Source organism: Halyomorpha halys, unplaced genomic scaffold (genome assembly GCF_000696795.3).
Source record: "Halyomorpha halys isolate HHAL.00 unplaced genomic scaffold, Hhal_1.1 Scaffold400.1, whole genome shotgun sequence".
Taxonomy (NCBI): Eukaryota; Metazoa; Arthropoda; class Insecta; order Hemiptera; family Pentatomidae; genus Halyomorpha; species Halyomorpha halys.
In genome coordinates this window covers 1,254,735-1,272,740 of record NW_027106113.1, presented here as the reverse complement: position 1 = coordinate 1,272,740, position 18,006 = coordinate 1,254,735, and the positions used below count along the sequence as shown (strand labels likewise).

Genomic DNA, 18,006 nt, shown 5'->3' with positions numbered 1-18,006 from the left:
GTGTGTGTGTGTGTGTGTGTGTGTGTGTGTGTGTGTGTGTGTGTGTTCGTGTAATAATAACATATCTCAATTATGATGTAAAACTCAATGACAACTAAATTGAAAAATTTGATAATTTTTAGAAAATACGGAAAAACGAAACATGGTATGTTTTTCCGTATTTACCAGTCTAAATTTATTTTACTTTGTTATATTATACTTTAAGCTGTTTCAGAGACTAAGATTTGACTCAAACAAGTTTTTTTTTTCCATCTAAAAACTTGGGCCTTTTCTAATTGTGACGAAACCTTTAATTAAAAAGTATTCTGGTCCTAAATATTTTAATTTTTTTTCTGCAACTCATTTTTAACATAACATCTTCCCACTGATCCCTTGCTAAGAAAAACATAACCAGTTCAATTAATACATTTACCATCTTTAAAAATTGGATATAGATTGCTTTTCTTCAATGATCACTCTTAGTAGAAACTAGTGAACGTTGGCAGCGTCCATCGCCAGTTTAGCAGCGCAGGCATACGTAGTAGCCTTTGTAGGGTGTCATTGTTGCTTCAACTAGCGTGTCCTGGATCGCCATTGTTGGCGAGGTATTCTTCGCCTCATCACACCGTCCTCTTTCTTCTTGCAGGTTGGCCTCTTTGTAGGAACTGGGCCTGTAGGAAGGTCGTGTATATGTTATCGGCTACAGGTAGGGATGGTATGAGAATAACTTACTCTTATAAAAGAGCATTACATTTCATTCTATCCAGCGTCGTACGCTTACTGCTGAACGACAAAATTAACGTTAGAAGATGAAAGATTTTCACTATTTGTTTACTGTATTTAGAGCCTATTCCAAATTTATTTGGACTTAGGAATTTAAAAAATATATTAACGATAATTATTGTCATAACCATCATATTTTAAGGAAATGTTCAACAATAGCTCCATTTTCAATACACTTAGTATTTAGAGTACTTAGTTACTGAGTTTTGCATCATCTAAGAACAAAATCTTAAAACTCATTTTTTCAAAAACAATTTCATAATTCATTTCAACTTGAATGACTTCATAATCTTCCTTTCTTTTAGAATTTTTTCTTTCATTCAGCCTTGGTGAATGAAACTTGAGGAACTAGTTTTCCAAGAAGCCAAGCTGGTCAGAAACGTCAATGGATTTTAAAAATTTGAGTCCGCATTATAATTTATTAAATCCTGGTTTCTATAAAATTTAAAAAAAAATCATTATTTTTGCTGAATGGCGCAATACAGATTTTAGGAAGAAAATAGTTATAGGTTAGTGAAATTGTTTAGTTTCTTGAACTAGTGGCAAACTAGAACCAAAATGATAGTTATGTTTTAGTTTGGAATTTTTTTTTTTTATTATTCCCATAGAAATAAAATATCATTGTCTAAGATTTTCAATTTTCAATTTGTTATAAACTTGATTTAAATAAAATTAGAAAATTGTAATAATAAGTAAAATAAGGTTTCTTGAGATAGGAATGATGAATATAAATTTGTTCCTGCCAATAATACAACAATTCAACAAAGATAACGAAGCCTAAATGCAATCAGGAAAGACCGGGATGTTGCAGCTTTACCCATTCAAATAGGATATCTGTCAATTTTTTATTCTGTTAAAATCGAGATAATTTAACGGCTCAATTTAGAAAATATTAATTTCCTTAATGCTTCCAATTAATTTTTTTTTTAATGTTAGTTTCATCTTAGTCTCGACCGACATTTTCCCCTCTGTCTGCAAAAAAAAAAAAAACCGCAGTCAATGTGAAATAAAATAATAATAAACAATCTGCTATATATTTGGATATAATGCTTCTTAATTACTGTTTGATATGACAATGGATTTTCGAGTTTTTGTAGGTTTACATGTTCCTTTTACATTTATTTGTGCTAGAGCTTTGCCAAAGGCATTTTATTTTTTTATATTAGCTTTTTAAAAATATTTTTTAATATTTACAGTGTTCTTTTATTTTATTTTTTTATCTTGATTATGTAATAAATACGCTACTGAATCATATTTTCTTAATTTAATTAAATTACTGTTCTCTGATCGACCTGTAATTTTCTTCCTACTCTTATATACCGAAACAGAAGCTATAATTGCCTTAGACTAAAAAAAATATCTTTGGAAGGCGTCCTAAATAAAAAAAAAATTAGAATAATGAGGTAGTAGTTGCTAAAGGCTACTGTTTGTAAATTACCACCTTTACATGTTGTGAAATGCAATATCGGACAGTTTGGGTCAGCAGTGTTCCACCGGTGTTCAGTTGATGAACTGGCAAAATGGGAAACGTCCAGACTTCAGAGCCGTCGTATTTAATAGGCGTTTACCGAATAACCAAGGTAAGATTTTTTAATAAATATAAATTCAAAGTTATGTTGAATAAATTATTATTTAGTGCTGATCAACGATGACACTAATATATCTTGAATATGCTACCAATGCGTTTTTTTAAAAAAAATATGATGACCTATATTTTCTTATGTGGTCTTTATTCCGAATTTTTGTTTCTTCTTGGGTAAATCTTCTTGTTTTTCTATTTTTGGCAGATTTTGTTAATTTTTTAAAAATTAATTTATTAAAAAAAATAAATCTAATTACAAAATCGAAGTGATAATTATTCCCATCTTTTTCTTTAGTTTAGTAATTTTTTCTATCTCCTTTTTTGGCAGTTTTTGTAATTAGATTTATATTTTTCAAATTGGTAATTTTTGTCACATGATAAATTGTCTTTATCCCCATTCATTTGGTCGGTAATTAGTGACTACTCCATTGTCTCTGTATCAGTATTAGTTTATATTGTAATTGGTATTGATGGATTGTTAAGCACTACATTACAGGAGTGGATAAAGGTGTTTAGAAAAAACACATTTTAAGAAAAATAGAAATTTTCGCTTTGAAGAATATTTTAAATGGTTATTTATGCGTGGTACCTAGTTTAATTTTTCTAAAGCTTAAATTGAACAGAATTTAAATATTGAGTTTACTTGTCAAAAAAATGAACAAATTAATTTTCCTCAGGGTTAAACGTTTGTCACGTGACTCTCTTATCCCCTCATGTCTAGGATTTGAAGTTAAAGTAGTTATAATATAAATTATTATATTTATAAATATAAATACATCAAGTTATTTAATTTTTTTTTTTTTGTCCTTGTCATTTACTACATTACTATTACTAACATACTGGGTTGTTATTTAGAGGTGACCAACCTATTCTAACCTTCTAACCAAGGTAGGGGATGTAGTTTTTTATTTCGTGACCGCCACTCAATGAAAAAAGTCACCCCTCTAAGGCTGGATTCGAACCGGCTCCGCATGCTGTTCTCAGGCTGCTAATACCAGCACCTCGACCACCTAGATACAGACGGCTTACCAAGTTGCTACTAAATTTTTTGGAATATGTCTATTGAAGATTCTGTTAAAATATTATATATAGAGACCGGATTTTCGCTCAAACACATCTTCTGTTCCCTCTCCAGTTGAATTGCGAGAATTAGAAACAAACCGAAATGTCTCTGTTTCAAGAAGTCACAATCTTAAATTATATTTATAAAAAAAATAATGGTTGCATTTTCGGGATCATAAATTGAATTTTGATTTTTATTGAAAATACTAAAATACAGAATATTTTATTCAAATATTTCTTTAATTAAAATTGTTTATCTTTTTTTGTACACCCGCGCAAAAAATTATTTAGTGAAAAAAGTATTTCGCAATTTCATTTTGGTCCAATTAAGGTTAGATAAGATTCCGAAGAACAAATTAATATTACAATTTACACCATGAAAGTTAATTTTGTAACATCTATTTACACATTTTGGCTTTTTTTTTATCACACTTTTTTTTTGTTTTCACAAAACTCTAGTCTTAAAACATTTTATTTTAAATGACTGATCCATACATCGATAAATGTATAACATATATTTTAAGTTCTCCACATTTTCTGATTTTCTATTATGTCTGTCTCGGAGTACACTCTAGGCAATTCAGAACGAAGCTTTTATCAGGAAGAGAACAGTAGAGGCTTAAAAAATAGCGACGGAAGAGTTGTGTGTCAAATTAGTGAGACGTTTCTAGGTTAAATGGAAAGGAAGAAAAGCACGCAACTCTTCGTGTACACTCCCTCGCTGTCAGTGAACTTTATCACTACGGCATGGATATCTTCAATTTTTTATAGAGACGTCCATTGCGGCGATGCTGGAAGGATCCCACAAAGTAATTACATTAATTTTTCTTTCCCCACAACAAGTGAGTATTTTCTTTTAAGTGTAACCCATGACTGAAAATATCAGCTATTACAGTTATTTCAGACTCGGTGTTTATTAATTTTAATTTCAAAGCAGTTTATATTAAATTGTATGACTAAATTCAAAATCATTTATTTTGTTTTTGAATTGATTGACTTATTGTTTAAATAAAATAAATGTTATTCAATTTTAGTCGCAAACAATCTATATTTCTTTATTAGTCCGACATTTCGGCCATCCTCAAGAACAATCTTAAATACAATTTTATAATCTCATGAATTTTAAAAAACTTTATGCAGGCTATTCCTTCCAGGTCAATAATTTCAGTCCAAAATTACCCTATTTTGTCAATTCTTTACATTTAATTAAAAAGTTTAATCACAGTCAATTTTCACAAACTATAATAACTTATTTAAACTCACAACAATATTTTATTTAAACAATAATAACTAGTCTTAAGAAAGTGTAAAGATTATAGATAAAATTATTGACTTATTTTAATTTGCTTTACCTTAGTTGTTTACTTAATTTGTTATTAATGGACTCATTTATCTATTTATGATTATTTATCATTATTATTATACATTTTATTTTTCATTTACATATTTTTATCTTTTTTATGTATATATTTTATGATTAAATATGTACAGCCTTAATAATCATTGCCCTTAAGTGTGGCAGATTTTAATAAAAGTCCTTTTAAAAAATTCAGAGTAATATTTTCTCACATTTATAAGTGTATTTTATGCCATTTAAATGTATTCAATGCCATAACTAAATAATACAAATTAAGCCTCTCTGATGCAAATGGAAGTATGATGTAGTGTATATCGTATATTCCCTTCCATCGTTCTCCATTTCATGATTTTTCTGTTATTTAATTTCTCTAATTAGTAGAGTTATTGCATGTAATGCATTCGATTCAATATTCAATTTAAAATTCTTGGAATGTCATTTTTTTTTGTTTAATCATTAGAATAGCTAAAATTAATTTGTTGCTTTGTCTACTAATACTTAACTCATCTTACTAACTTTATCATTAGTTAGTTCGAAACCCGATGCTAATGTCATGTTCAACTAAAACTTAACAAATAACTTACAGAATTTATATGCATATCTAAGTTGCAAAGTCCATTAGCTAATCGATGCCTTCCAGTTTCCTATTAGTTGGTAATGATACTAAAGGAGTCCGTTAATGCTCGAACTACCTTAGTATGTATCAAACTTTATTGTGAACTAGCTGTGCCACGCGGTTTCATCGGATTGTATAAGGTTTGATTAAAAATTTTGTCTGATATTTTTTTCAAATCCAGTCTTACTGCACCTCAATACCATAAGAAGAAACACTATTAAAATGTGGTTTGTGGTTTATACCAACTTTATTTTATTGCTCAGACATAAAAAATAAATAATAAAAAATATGATGAAAAGTGGTGCTATAATCTTATTATTTTATTTAAAGTAGTGTAACAAAAAAAAGTACACTTATGAAAAATTTGGATTTGGCACAAATATTAACGTCTCAAATTAAATATTTCCTACTACCTAGACCTTCATTTTATTGTTATTTCTCTTATGTCCCGTCCTTTAGTGTTTACTGTATTTTTATGTTTCTTTTTATCTACTTTTTTATTTCCGGTTTCATTAATTGCCTAATTACCTTTGTGTAATTCTTGTTTATTTATACTTTTTTTTATTTTTATTTTATTTAATTTCTTTTGTCCATTTTTATAGAAATCTTCACATATTTTAAATAATTTAGTTTACTTTTATTTTTGTTATATATTATTTTACTTTGCTACATTATGTTAGTTGCTTGTATCAATTTTAGCCCTGAGGAATCCCTGCAAAGTGGGGCGAGACGTTAACTCTATTATGAGTAGTTTAATTACTGTTCTTTTGGCCGCATCTTTTTATTTACTACACATGCTCAATCAACAGTCTTCAAATAAATATTTCTTCATTTTACCTTTTGCACCGTGCAATGTCTGTTGTTTTTCAAGTGATATAACTATAAATGCGGTGGCTATATTACTAAAACAAAAGGTTGGTTGTTGCCATTGGTTTCAACAGTTGTGTTTTTTTTTTGTCTACAAACTCATCCCGTGCTCTAAACAGTATCAGTGGTAGTGAAAAAAAGTTGGTGTTTGAAAAATTTTATCTCCGAAAATATTTAACGTTAAAAATTATATTTTGCCTCAATTTTTACTACGTCAAATCCACTATAAAGTAGTATATAATGATTATTAGCCTCAGAATATCAATTATCATAATATTTATTATTTCATTTATTACTAAAATAAATTCACATCATTAGGGGGGATGGGGGATATTGGTTTTTGAAAAAAAAATATATCTTTATTATAAGTGCCCTAATAGAGCTCTTTATGAACCCGATTAGAGCTCTAATTGAAGCTCGTTAAGTGAACGGTTTAGAATTCCATAAATATATTTCAGTGTTTTTCAAAAGTAAAAAATCATGTTATGTTATTTAAATTGGTGTTCTTCAAAATTCTAGCAGACCCTTTATTCTGCATACCGTCTCAATTTTGGAATTTCGGGAAAAAAAACAAATACTACTTATTGTGAATCATTTATTACAAATAAAAATATAAATTTATATTAAACAGCAAGCTGGATTGTAATAATCCTAACCCATATTTTTACATCAGAACCCAAGTTATAAATTTTTCAAGTAATGATTGTAAGAAACTTCGACTAGTTTTAGGTTCGTTGTTGTAACTAATAATTTCATGCCTCCAATCTTGGTACTAAGAAAACTTAAGTTGGTACTTACCTTGCTATCGATAAGACTCGTTTTGTTTGCCCTCTTCTTTCTCCCCCCTTCGTGTATCCTAGCAACTCCGCTTGATCCTGCTTTGTTTTCAAGGAGCCTAAAATTCAGGAAATCTTTGGTTAGCTATTCTATTTCTCAACTGATTCATCAAGCGATCATCAAATTTCTACGCGTTTAAAATAATTTATTCTAGAATTTATTACTAACAAATGCAGATTAAAAATAAAACGTTCGAACCAGCAAAAAATTTACTATCATTTTTACTATCGTTCTGAATATCTCTTGTAATCAATCTCTTGTAATTTAAATTTTACTTATTCTACGAAAATGGTTGAACCAGGTTAACTCTGAAATATAAATCCTCAATGCTTTTCGCATCATTTCTATTCCTTCGGAAATTGTTTCAGCCACCAGTTTTAATTCCGGTTGGAGTAATTCAAATGATGTGTAAGTCCAGTGTGAACCCACTTATTTCCATAAATTATAGAGGGGGGACGTGCTCGAAACCGTGAAGTTTCACTTAGTTGATCATCCTTCCTTTACTTGCTAGGGTTATAGAACCCTGGTAATAGATATAAAGAAAAAAAATCAGTGACTACTATTTAAAAATAACACATAACAAATAATAAAAAAAACATTAGAGACTGTTTCGATATTATTGGGACGTTCTACCAATAAACCTAGTTTCTAAAGTAGGATTAAGTCACTAATTAGTTCATTATTATTTGTTAACTTTTAGCATTTTCGGGAACCGACGCCAATGCATAGAGAGCCCTTACGTCTACAGTCTAAAAAAAAAAAAAGTTATTATATGTCTCGAAAATAGTCCAACACATTCTTAGTCAGGAGCCATATACGAGTAGTGTCGATGTGCGATGTGTTCTCCTTGTTTGGTTTGCTATTATGTCACCATATTCCTTTCTTTTACTTCTCTGTCCTGATGTTCCCGAATTTACATAACATTGATTAGTTAGTTATTTCCTGTTATTAAAGAGATCTAAGGGGACTACACTTGTTCAAGCATTTTTTTACAGTAGTTCGTAGTGTACCTATACGGTTCATGTATTTTTTTTTTTTATAGTTAATTAATTTATCAGATACAGTATATTTTAATATTGCTAATACTAAAAAAAAATGTGAGGCTTTACTGAGAAACTTCAATTTAAAAAAGGAAATCTTCTAATAATTAATTAACTAAATGATCGTGAATGAAGTTATTACTTAATTTTTATTATTATTATTATTTAATTTTCCATGTAATAATTGTTGATTTTATTATTTCAGGTGAGTTGCAGTTTATATCTGGTTTTAACTTAAATAAGGTAAGGTGATGAAAAAAATGCTTAGAATTATAATTTTTGTATTCCTGAGAGTTCGTTTGTTTTGCTATTTCTCTCTTGCCCTTTCCTAAAATATTAGTTGAATCGTCAATGTTTTGTTAAAATGTATATAATTTACAGCACAGTTAATAAAGTTCATTAACAGTCCCTGCCCAATGTCAATGGTTCCGCTAATTGGAAGGCTTTTAGATTTTGATTTAATGTTAAAACAATTAACTTTTAATTATTATATTAAAAATTAATTAAAGGAAAACCCTTCAGATTACTATAAGCCCCTCCGGCTACCTAATTCGTATATTGTTTAGTATTTTTTGGCAGTGGCATGATCAGTATGAGCCTTGTGTGATGTGAATACAGATTGAATCGGGCAGTTCCTTTATTGAAACTCAATTTCTATTCGTTCTAATTAGAATCAGTACAGGGGGGGGGATGGCTTTTATTGTTGTAGGAAATAGCAGGATGGCCCGAAATGACTTCAGGGCTTTGTTAAGATTGGTTATGAGTTAAATGTATTTTTAGTGTCACAATATTATAGCAGAGAGCCGAAGATGGATGGTGAAGAAAGAAAGTCGTGTTTTTCTGTTTTATTTTTATATTTCGAAAATAGTTGGTCGAAGCTTAAAACCTCTCAAATATTAAAACATGAAGCATGTGAAAAATTGAAGAATATTAAATTTCCTACTAGATATAGTTTATTTAGTGCACTTGCTCAGCCTCCACTGGCTCATTACCAGTGATGCGGCGAGAGGGATGCGCTGGGATCTCTCGAGCTCTGCTCTACCCCTCACACGGGGATAGAGTGGGCTCAGGGATCCTCAGGTCGATTCTGTAAATATTGTATATATTATTTTATCATTATGTTATTTTATTTTTCATACAGATAGTCTGATTATGTTCATTTTGTCTATTCTTTTGTTTGTATATATTTTAAGAGAGTTTTTTGTTGTTTTTTTTTTACTATTTTTTTTTTTTTTACTATTTTTATTTTTTTATTTTAGTATGTATGTGATCATTTATCAATATTACCTATTGCCCACAACTGTGTGGCAGATTGTAATATCTATCAATAAATAAATCTATCTATTAAAAAAAAAAAAAAAAAAAAGATATAGTTTAAGAAACATACGTTTGTAAAAGTATTAAATGAAAAAGAACGAGAGATTTTTATTAATGAATCTTTGTATATGATTAAAACAAATTAAACCTATTTCCTTAAAAGTGAGGTTTTACGTTTCAAGGTAGGTAAACTTTAATCCTTTTTTTGTTATGTTACAAAGATTAATTGTTAAATACAATAAAATAAAAAATGTGAATCAAAATAATTTTTTTTTAGTTCCTAACCTTGAAGAGCTCATATTTTTTATAGTAATAATGTAAATCACTACAAACCATGAGTGTTCAGTTCCTTGTAAGGAAGTACTGTTTTTTTACGACGTTTATATCTATATATATGTAGGAGAGGAAGGTAATCTATAGGCATTACAACCCTATTTTATGGACCATCGCGAAATAAGAAGTCGTGCCCCCTTCCCTCTTTCCTTGCTGGATTCGAACCAGCGCTGCTGCAGATACGAGATTGCTGAGGTAGATATGTAAACTCCCTCAGCTAAAGACGGTTCCACAAGGAGGTTCTTGTTTGTTATTTATTTTCTATCACCCTCAACCGCCAGGTTTTTCAGTCAATTAAGGGTACTCACTTTAGAGAGGCTGGGTGTGCCTCAGGAGGACCCGTTAAGGATGACTCACAGTTACAGTAACAGAATAAATAATTATCTGCCACAGGCGGGTTCTAGTAGTAATACTGTATTACTAATACAGCGTCTTACAAGCTGTTCTATCCTGCTCCCTGTATATCTTTTTAACCATAAGCTATAGTAAAACAAAATAAAAGTAATACATTAATGCAGTTAATTTAATCTTAAATTTGTCCTTATCCTCCCCCCTGTATTTTGCTATCAATATCGTAGGACTTTTATTTGTTTACTTAAGCAGTAAATAATAAAAAGCCCGAATCTAATCTGCCCCGCTGTTTCTGCCTAAAATTAGTTATTGACTGGCTTAATTAGTTCCTAGAACATTTTTGGAACTCCAGTTAAGTTGAATATCCAGAATTAATTTCTCATCGTGGTTTATGACTCGAATAGGAGCCATTGGATTCAATAATGTTGAGATTGCATGTTTCAGTTGAATTAGTTTATTTATGAATATTTATTTCTAATGTTTTGTCTACAACAAACCTAACAATATAAATTTTATCCAAGTATATAGCAAAAAAAACATGTTGAGTGATAAATTCCAGAGCCAGAAGTCATTTCCACCCTTAACAGCTGACAGGAACTTGGTTGAGACAGTTCCGCTCAAGCGGATTTCCTTACACAAGCCATTGGAGGTTTTCGAAATAATTCTCAACGGAAATTTGAACCTCGTTAACCTTCAATCAAATCAACCATGCCGTAGCGAAAAAATAATCTTAGTCATAATTTTAATTTAGGTGTTAAAATCAATGAAAACGTTATATATTCATAGAACAATAAACAAATTTTAAGTTGATATGTTTCATTATAAAAAAAAATCCATTTGTCGCCCTACTTTAAAAAAGTAGTGACCGTAGTTAAACTAAACCACGGGTTTTGTTGCATAGTGCTGAAATAGTGCAGAAGTCGATTCTCCCAGTCGGAATATTGTCGAAAGAGACATAAGAAAGTAGAAATAAGGATCAAAATACTCGTTACAACTTGTTTTGTTGAGTACAACCTATCCGTAAATTTCAGACAGTTTTATCTTACCAATAGGCTTTACATATTAAAATACTAATATGGAAAATTAGTGCTTTGATTGTCTTCAAAATTTTAATTTTATAAAAGTCTATACTTATTTTATAATAAAAGTCTTGATGTGTTTTTTTGTCCTGAGTCGAATGAGACCGGCCCCAAGTTTCTATGTTAATCAGTTCTCCAGATATTGAATTTTTTCCGTTTTTTGGCCATTCGGACCCTGTGTACGACGCTAAAAACGAAGAAGATTTGTTTTGTAAAAAAAAAAAATTATTGACCTTCTTTACCCCAAGCCACATTATGATTTTATAATTTTTTGTAAACGTACTATAGCTTAATGGAATCAGTAATACTTTTTTCTTATACCTCGGAAAGAGAGGGATCGATTGATTTGCAATAACAGTGCAAATTCATTGATTGCAATAACAAAAAACTTGTACTTTCTGAGCTACAAACCAAAAAACGCTCAATTTTGTTCATAACTTTTTTCTACTTAAAAATCCGAATCCCTAGATTTCATTATCTTTAAACCTTACATGATAAAACGGACATTTTGAAAAAGAAAAAAAAGCATGTAAATCTGTCTACTAATTCAAAAGTTAATCGTGGATAAAGATTATACCATTCCCTTTTATTATATTTAATTATAGAAAATATTTTGCTGTTATGAAATTAATGGAGTCATATATTTGCAATTTAGGTTTAGAACATTGTAACTAACTGCCAACTGTTATGGATGGATCCCATACGAACTATGGCACGTACCCCAGCTAACTAGTTCTAGATAACCTCCCCCCAGCCTGTGGCACATGCCACCTCAGAACATCTGCTCTTACAGTGTTCTCATTCTATCTCGTCACTTCTTCAAGTGGGGTGGATATGTGTATGCAAAGTGTGTTCTCCATCTGTGTTCGGATGTTCACATCCATGTAGAAAGGTGACACCACCACCTCCATTACTTTCCCAGATGAAATTTGCAAGGAAAATTTCTATTGTTGTAATTGTGATTATCGAAGATGAAATTTCATTTAATGCTAACATTTTTAGTTTGTATTCTTTACTCCCTCAAAAATGTTTGGTATTAATATCTTATGTCCTAGAATACTTCGATTTTGCAGTTAGGCTAATATTGTTATATAAATCTCTGGTTTGGTATAATCGATATACTCAATTTAATTTTCTTACTGTTTTAACATCGTTACTAATTTTAGTTATCTATTAATTAAACGTAGACAAAGAGCCAACAATTATCATTTGGTATTCTTGTAAGACTAAAGAACAAAAGTCTCGAGTCTCTCAAATAACAATAATAAAGTATTATTATAGAAGACTAAAAATTGAAAAAAATCGTTACACAAGCGCGCGATTAAAAAACTGATTTTATTTTCATTCTCAGCATCCCCGAAAACATTTAAGGAACCCTAATATTATAGAAATACTTAATAATAATAATGAGAACCCTTTTTTAAGGAAGTACTGTTTTTAGAATAACGGTTATACCATACGGTGATTTTTTCAAGATCACGCTCAACAGTCAAATCTTTCCCCAATTAAGGGTATCCACTTTATGAGGCTGGGACCTCAGGAGGCCTCTATAATCCACAGGGTTGACTCACGGTTACAGTGTAACAGAAAATAATTATTTGTCCAACCGTATTCGAACCCGGGTCTTTGGAGTTAAGAGGATTGTGCCTTAGCACAGTGCCACTGTGCTCACTTATAGAAATGCTTAAAGTTGCAATAAATCAATACGCAAGCCCCCCTCCCCTTGTTCAGAGGGTAATTTTATTTTCAACGTATCCAAAATGATTTTAACGGAGTTTAATATGTTATGAATCCGAAAAGATAAAATAAGTAGAAAATCCATATAAAAATCTATCGCATTTTTATGTTTTGCACATCTGAACAAATATAAGAATACGTTAGCATAAATAAATTGAATTCACTTGTGAGTTAAAGTGCATGTAATTGTAATTACTAAGGGTCAATAAATGATTTTATTTGTAATTGCGATTACTACATCAGGAAGTAATTGTAACACGTAATTATAAGTACATTAATTGTATATGAGGAATTGCAATTAATTTTCACAATTACAATTACTGTGATTGAAAAAGTAATTGCCACTTACAATTACTTTATTGTAATTTAAAACTACAATTTTTTTGTATGATGAACCATGTAAAGGTTTTCTTAGTTAATGTGCAACTGATAATTTAATTTAAATTACTCATGTAATGTTTCCTGTTCAACTCCCTAAATGTCTATAGAATTATGCATTGAGTATATTTACTTTATATTAAAATTGTTTTTTATTAACGACACCTTAAGCAACATTATTCTTTGTTATAAATAAGTAATGCAGCTTCATTACTATTTAGCACCAATCATTATGTAGTTATCCTTTTATAGGATTTTTATGTGAAATGTACGGTTTATAGTATGCGTTAAACTTACGTATTTCGGTCTTAAGATTGCGGTTGTTATAATCACATGGGTTCATACGAATGTTATGTCTGGGTTCTAGATGTCAAATTTTAATTTCTTTATTGCTGGTCATCAAAAGAAGAATTTTCTAACCAAATAAAGTTTCTTATTGTATAATTTAGGACCATATTTAGGATTTTTTGTACTTTATTGTATTTGTTGCTTTATTTATTTATTTCGGTAAATATCTCCAAAACTATACGCCTGTCAGAATTGCTTATCTCATGCTTTTTTTAAATCCAATATAATTTTCTGATATGTTACGCCCGTTTCTTTTTAATTTTAGGAAATTTAAAAAATAATAAGACAAGCTTTTTTACAGGTGCATGATTTTGGAATTTTTCTTTTACTTCTTAAGGTCTGACATTTCGCTTAACATTCAGAATATCATTCTAGTTTCAAACAAGTAGGTACAAATGGAGATTTCTGTTAGTAATCAATATATAGAATAAATGAAATCGTTATAATGCAAACACAAAAAAAATTTTAAACGTTATTATTATTTATGAAAATAATATTTAATGTATAAATATTATTAGATTTTATTTTTATGTTTTCTGTGATTATAAATGCAATAATATGATTATAAACATATTGTGAAACGTTTTTATTTATTTACAGTGTACTATTTTAATAAATTACAGTTTGTTATAAAAAAATCAATGATTGTTTATAACATAAATATTTGGATGTAGGAATCGAAATTAATATGTAGTATTAGAATTCTCTAACAAATTTATTTTATAAATTTTCTTGTTGTATAACAGTCTTCAGTTATTAATTCATTACTGTAGGATTAAGTATATTGTCTTAGTAGTATCTGACAAATATTTTCTGTTTAATAAAAGATTATTTTTTTAAAGTTATCTATTGCAATAAATAATGGACGTGCAAACTTTAACATGTTTTCTTCAGTAAAAATCACTCCCTAGGTTCTTGAAAACATTCTACGCGATAATGCGCCTACAGTAACCTCTTCTTTATTAATTTCGAATACATAATATATATACATATTTCATGTATCTATCAGATTATTGATCCAATGGTTTTATAATTAACAGTATTAATGATTTATTATCAGGTCATTAACAAATAATTGAGCATATCTGACACGAGAGAGGGCAGCAGTTCTTTCTGCCTTGTTTGGCTAATTAAGGAAATGCTCTTTTCAATTTCTTTTCGGTCTTCGAAACGAGTTCTAAGGTTATATTTATTGTACACTGGCTACTGCTATAACACAGTTGAATTTGTTAGTTTGTTCCATTCTAAGAGCATTCTAAGAGTGCTCTTCTGAAATTTATTTAATAATTCTACAGTTAAGTAGAATAGATTCTGATCAGTAGTATTGATGTCCTTGTATTGAATGGGTGCACCTGCACATCATCACCCATGAGAGTAGCTGAATTCGCCACGACCTGCCCCTATCTTGTTCTCGCTAATGAACGACTATGTTTTGCAATCAGTTCCGTTATCTACAACCCATTGAGGAAAACTCGGGTTATTAATATCCCCGGTCTTCGAGATGCTATCTTAAAGAGGATTGTGAATTAAACAGCTGATCTGACGACCTTAGGATGTGTGTGTGTTGGTAGAGGGGGTGCCCCTGTCTAGTGGAGGGGGGAGCTTTGGTAGACAGTGTGCGGTCTGCCTCCACTGGAGTAAGTGCTAGTGTTGTTCTATTTCGGTAAATACATTTGTTTATATTTTGTATATTTGGGTGTTTTTGTTTTTATACGTATTGGTTGGAGAGGATTAAATTAATTGGCATCCTATGACTCAGGTTACATTGTTCATGAGTCCTATTTTGTGATGTGTATTCATTAAAGAAAAAAGTGTTATTTCATCTGGTTCTTAAGTTGTTTTTATATCAGTATTGCATTTAACGATAGCATTAATAAACACTATATATTACATGATGAGTGTTTATACCGATGATGTTTACTTCGTTGTTATATACTATCTTTTCATTATACTTTAGCAAATAGACTATCTTTTTATTTTTCTCCAGAATTATACTGTCTCAGTCCTGTAAATATTATGCAAGTTAAAGTACATTTAATTGAAATACTATAAATCAAATACTAAAATAATCTATACCAAACCAATGCGGAGCATCTATAAATTTTGTTATCTTGAGTTTTGCATTTTAACGTGTTTTTCATTTTCTTCCCAATCCCTAAAAGATTAAACTGAATTTGAGACTTAAAAATTAAAAATGCATTATGATCAAAGAACATTTATCAAAATTATAAATAAGCTACTACTTTAACTAGTCTTAAAACAAACACAATGGTTCAAACAAATCAGTTACGCCACTTTTGCATTGGACCGATGATATGTAACAATGTTTATCTGTGTTCAGTTAATATTTAATGTTAGATAAACATAATCAGATAACAAATTGTGTGTTTATTAATACAAACAATTTGTTAGTTACTTATAAGAACGGTGATATTAAAGTCTTAAGCATGAGTATTATTCTCAATTATTTGTCTTTTCTAGAGTTTAATAATACATTGTAACTATTATTCCTTTTTAGGATCAAATTATAAAATGCTTAGTTATTCGTGAACATAATTTTAATAGATTGTATTTTTTTTATTTTAGTAAATTAAAATATTAACTGCAATAGTTCTAAATTCAATATTTTTCAGAAGATGGATTCGAAAGTGTGAAATTATGACAAAAATAAAGTAAAGTGACTCGATTGAACTTGAAAGCTCAAAAATAACACCCAGTTTAAAGTTCACATCATTGCAATGTCCCCGAATATTAACTAAAAAATCATGATTTGCGGGTTATGTTGTAGCAAATTAGCAATGTTATATTTTAACCCATCATTTTATGAATACTTCAACTGAAATATTGGTGAATATCATGTATTCAACTCATCCTCTTCTAATATAGCTTTGTTTGTTCATAATAATTATAATTATCTATTAAAATCTATTTTCTTATCAGTGAATATTTGAAATGGTATAATAATAGAAAATATTTTTTAAAAAACAGAAAAAAAAGTGTATGTCTCAGTAATAAAAAAAAAAAAAAAAATTAAAATTCCTGCAATGAAAGTAAATTACATTGACATTCACAAAACTCATTTAATTTCAAGTTTTTTCAAACTTCGAGGTTCGTATTCTGATTTTTAAGTTACTGCGTATCGAAACCCTTTGCTCTTAAGTTAAAAAAGAAGTTTACATTTTAAAGTACTGTATAAGTAAGTATATATAAATATATATAAAACATTTTAATGTGCTGTAGTTATTACATCACATATTTGTTTCATTTAAAAGTATTCCCTTATCTGTTTCCGGTCTTACTAGGCGTCCAGAAATGGCAGTATTCCTCTTTTTCTATGTTTTAACTTTCTCGCTGTTCTCGAACTTCACCCGTTGTACTATTATCCCTTTAAGTAATATACGAAGACATTTATATTTTTACTTCGAAGTATTTGACTATTATGGCCATGCATAATTTATCAGGAAAATGTTTTATACCAAACACCGATTTATTGATTTTCATATTATTTTGTGAATTTAAGATAGTTCTCTTGTATGAGGTGTAGACTTTCAAAACTTTGATATTTTTTCATTTTTAACATTTTTTATACTAGGTATGCGGTATAAGGATTTCTCACAAAATCATTAATTAAGCGTTTTATCTAGTATTAGAAGACATCCATCATTTTACCTCACGGTTATCTAGTCTAGTACTCAACCTGTTTAGAAAAAGAAATTGGATATTACAGTTGGTTTTTTTTTTTTTTTTTGTTTACGAATACTTATTCATATTTTTACGAGTATTTATTACAAAATCAGTTAATCTAAGATTCGGGATTATACAGTAGTACTAAAATTATTAAGAGAAATTAATAATATAAAATTAGAAATTAAAGTTATTTGATTTTTTAATTCTACCCCTCATGTGCCTTCGCATACGCTTCTATATACGAATGTTAATTTATATTTATACTTCGTAACATTTAACTAATTACCTCTCTGTATGAGTTATGGAACAAATATTATATGAATATGAGGAGTTGACTTTCAAAACCTATATTTTATTTTATTATTTTCTTTAAACAAATTTTAATAGATATTATGAGTTGGAAGTATTTATTACAAAATCAGTTAAATCACATACAATTTATCTTTAATTATGGAGAATTTTTTTTTTTTTTTATTTCTTTCATTTATTTATTTTCATTCTTATTTTATTTTATTTCAGTATAACTTTGATCATCCATCACTATTACCTATTGCCCACAATATTGTGGCAGATTGTAATATCTATCAATTAAATAAAGTTTAAAAAAAAAAATTTCGGGGAAATACTAAAACTGTTAAGAAAAAATATAATAA

General features: G+C 29.2%; 1 protein-coding gene across 6 annotated transcripts in view; it reads left to right on the top strand.

The window, feature by feature from the left end:
* The window catches only part of LOC106682291 (rhotekin), a 316,322-nt gene that overhangs the window by 176,014 nt on the left and 122,302 nt on the right, over nt 1-18,006 (top strand). The window contains exon 1 of one of the 6 annotated variants that reach the window (XM_067053651.1): nt 2,268-2,342. The exons of 3 other annotated variants lie outside the window; for them this stretch is intronic. In XM_067053651.1, the coding sequence (XP_066909752.1) occupies nt 2,283-2,342 (60 nt within the window). In that variant the 5' untranslated portion in view covers nt 2,268-2,282. Of the gene's footprint in view, nt 1-2,267; nt 2,343-15,253; nt 15,330-18,006 lie in introns of those variants that run through there. 2 more of the 6 variants (XM_067053648.1, XM_067053647.1) reach the window with 2 other exon arrangements.